The following is a 3624-nucleotide window of genomic DNA, read 5'->3' on the forward strand; positions in this document are numbered from 1 at the left end:
CGTCGGAACGAAGTTACGGAAAATCAATTAACAAACGGAGACGTAACAATATTTAAAATATAAATGTCCTATCATAGAAAACAAAAAGGTCTATAAACTGTGAAAATAGCTTAATTTTAGTTAAATATATAATTATTATGTGGTTAGACTGAAAATAGAGAATCATGACTATTAAACTTCAGTGTGGTTAGAAGTAGTTTAGGGGTAAATGGGATGGAATTTATAAGGTGCAACAGATGCCAGGAATGGGTTATGATTGAAAACTGTGGGCTTGATTGAGACTTTCAGGAGACTCAGAAAGAAACAGTACCATACACTTGCAGAGCTTGATTACTTGAGGATAAGTTAAAGATGGCTTTTGGGAAGATTGCATTATTAGAGGAGGAAAATATCAGATTGGGAGAAAAAATCAAAGACGCAAGACAAGAATTGGACAGAGTTAAGTTGAAGGTTGATTTGTGGGAGTGACATAGACAAGGCCAACCGTGATGGTAATGTATTCAGCCAATGCCTGAGTGAGTGATAATAAATTCAACCTATAAATGAGCTGAAGCTAATTGAACTAGTTTGTTCTGGTAATTGTAGTGTGAAGAAGGGAGGAACAAATAATCAATGAGCTGATGAAATCATATGTTAGTATGTAAACATTATCCTTATCTGAAAATGTATTTCACATAGATACCTCTCTGCACCACAAAGAGCTATTACTTCATATGCACTACCATGTAATTTCTTGCACATTGCCAAAAGCCATGAATAAGGCTCCCAACTCTACATATGTCAATGTTTATAGCACCATCCTATGATGTAATCATCACTAAACTGTAGCACTCCACCAACAGAAGATGATGCATCCTCCTTATGCAGTAATCCCCACTAGCACTTGAATACAGGTTCATTCCTGACAAGGCTAACTAAATGCACAAAAACTGGGGAGGAAGGGTTGGAGGTGGTGAAGACAGAGATGAGTATCTATCAGAAACATTTTCAGGTAAGAAAAGTGTCAATTTTAGAAAAGCTGCTCACCTCTCTGTACCACAAAAAGCTAGAATACCACATTGAAGATGGTGGAGAGACTGGTGCATAGAAATTACAAAGATGAACTCCTTTCTGAAAACAACCTTAGAAATGGAGTATGACACCCATGAGGCTGGAGGTAGCTTAATGGTGCAGCACTTGGCGGAAGACCACATCCATCTCAAGTGGGGGATACTTTTTGCCTAACAGTTAATTGGATTACACTGTAGAGTGATGGGCTTAAAAACCAAAGGTTGTTACTAATAGAGCCCAGTCAAACTGAACCCTTGTTATTAATGAAGTGCCTTGTGGGATAGTGCTTAAGCCTTTGCTTTTTCTTATTTACATTATTGACAATAATAAGGGCATAATCAGTGAATTAGTGAAGTTTATTGATGACATTAAACTCTTGCATACTTCTAGCTCTACTACATATGTTTAGGTATTACAGAATGACTTAGTACAATTGGTAAGACATATATATATGAAATTAAAGGAAATTTGCAAAATATTTGTCTAAGTGTAAAGTAATGCATACTGGTTATCACAATTTGTATCACATATTTAACATAGATGCAAACCATATCAATAAGGAGTAAAGGATCTTAACATGATCAACTGTAGCTTACAAGGTTATCCAGAGATTGAAAGGATAAAAGCCTCTAATTTCTTTGTATTATATTCTGAATATAACACAACAAAAAAGCATAAGTTTAACATTTGAAAAACACAAACTAGGCTCTAGTTAACAGTTTTATCTTTCTAACTGGGTAACTGACTTCTGAAATAATTTGTAGTCAACAGTAATATAGGCCAACACTTTACAGAAGTTTAAGAGGGGAATCTAGGATTTTACGAAAAATAAAGGGTAGGTTTAAATTTTTACTCTTCTCAAAGGTGGGTATGAAAAGACATCCCTGCCACACCACCAAATGATCCCTTGTCCCTAAGTATGTTACCCAAGAAATCCAGTTCTCTACACACACACACACACACACACACACACAATTCTTACTCAAGAGATGTCTGTTTTACCCAAGAAATAGCTATTGTATATATTCAAGCATTTTTTTACTATGAAAGAAATGTCCATACAGGTACTATACAAAAATGTCATTCTGATTCAAGAAATACCTGCCATATTTTTAGATCTAAAATTTGGTAAATCATGTTATAAGGTTAATTTAAAACAGCTAAGAAGAGTACAATAATTCAATGTATAACACAAATTGACTCACTAGAGCTCCGAGTCTGGTGCTTTTACCAACTGATCTATCAGGGCTCAAACCCTAACCTAAACATAAAATTATCCCTCCTAACCATTACAGTCTGCATACTGAATGTCATTTTATCATCAAGAATATCACTTGTCTATATTTTTATAGCCATTAGTACTAGTAGTCATTTAACCACCTTGAAAAGTTTTCTTTCGTCAGAATAATCATTACTTGTCAAAATTTAAAGTAATTTGATTAATAAATAAATAAGTAAGTAAATCCATTTTAGGGATTTTTTTTTAAAACAATTGGCATTTAACTCCAAAAACGACTAAATTTATAAAACTGTGTGTTCATTTCTGGCCAAACATCTCTCCAAAATATAATGTAATTTCCAACATACCTCTGTAAAATATCCCCTAAACGCTCGGATGAATCGGCGTCACAATTATTGTATAAATCTTCTTCTTCCAATTCTTTATTGGAACCCTTCAGGAAAAATGGAATAACCCACCTATAAAAAAAATAAAGTGACGTTCATACCAAAGATGCATGTCCAAGAATGTGGACATATTACTTGAAGTTGAGATGAATGAACGCATAATTATATGAAATATTAAACTCTTATACAAACAAAAAACGCATTTCTTGACAGCGAACTTTATCATTCCAGCTTCCACTGCCTCCTTAATGTCTAGACCCTTTATTGGATATAACTGGTGCTAAAGCTGTAGATTAACACTGTTGATGGCGCCTTCGTATTAGAATATACCAAACAAGTAGAAACGCTGCAATGCAGGTTATTTATATAGCACAGATTTCTTAGTAAAATACATAGGCAAAATATATATTATGAAAATGTGTTTATTTGATATTGTACATCGCCTGTTCTCTATAAGATGTATCTAATGTGTGTCCAAATACACTAATTACCCGCATATGTCTTACTTTACGTAAAAATTCTTCTGATATTTATTACAGCTCCGTAGTTTCATTGCTAGCCCTTAACTTAAGAATATTATTTTTAAATAACTTTAATGTATAAATACAAATAACGATTTGTGTTTAGCAAGATTATGTTACTCCAGCAAAATTCAACGTAAAAATAATTACTCTGAAAAGTATCGAAAATCGAAATGGTGTAATTAAGTGTGTCTGGCTCACAGACACACCCCCAATGAAAGAACAGACCATTCAAAGCTTTTACTTGTTGTTAAACAAATGTTTAAACAACTCTCTTTAGGCCCGGCATGGCCAGGTGGATAAGGCGCTCGACTCGCAATCTGAGGGTCGCGGGTTCGAATCCCCGTTCCATCAAACATGCTCGCCCTTTCAGCCGTGGGGTGTTATAATGTGACGGTCAATCCCACTATTCGTTGGTAAAAGAAGT

The 3624-nt window shown here is 34.5% G+C and overlaps 1 protein-coding gene across 2 annotated transcripts in view; it reads right to left on the bottom strand.

Moving 5' to 3' along the window:
* Positions 1-3624, bottom strand: part of LOC106472674 (multidrug resistance-associated protein 4-like) — a 121499-nt gene that overhangs the window by 78974 nt on the left and 38901 nt on the right. For both annotated transcript variants that reach the window (XM_022402154.1, XM_022402157.1), the window contains one exon: positions 2638-2748. In XM_022402154.1, the coding sequence (XP_022257862.1) occupies positions 2638-2748 (111 nt within the window). The remainder of the gene's footprint in view (positions 1-2637; positions 2749-3624) is intronic.

The sequence above is a fragment of the Limulus polyphemus genome, unplaced genomic scaffold (assembly GCF_000517525.1).
Source record: "Limulus polyphemus unplaced genomic scaffold, Limulus_polyphemus-2.1.2 Scaffold123, whole genome shotgun sequence".
NCBI lineage: Eukaryota > Metazoa > Arthropoda > Merostomata > Xiphosura > Limulidae > Limulus > Limulus polyphemus.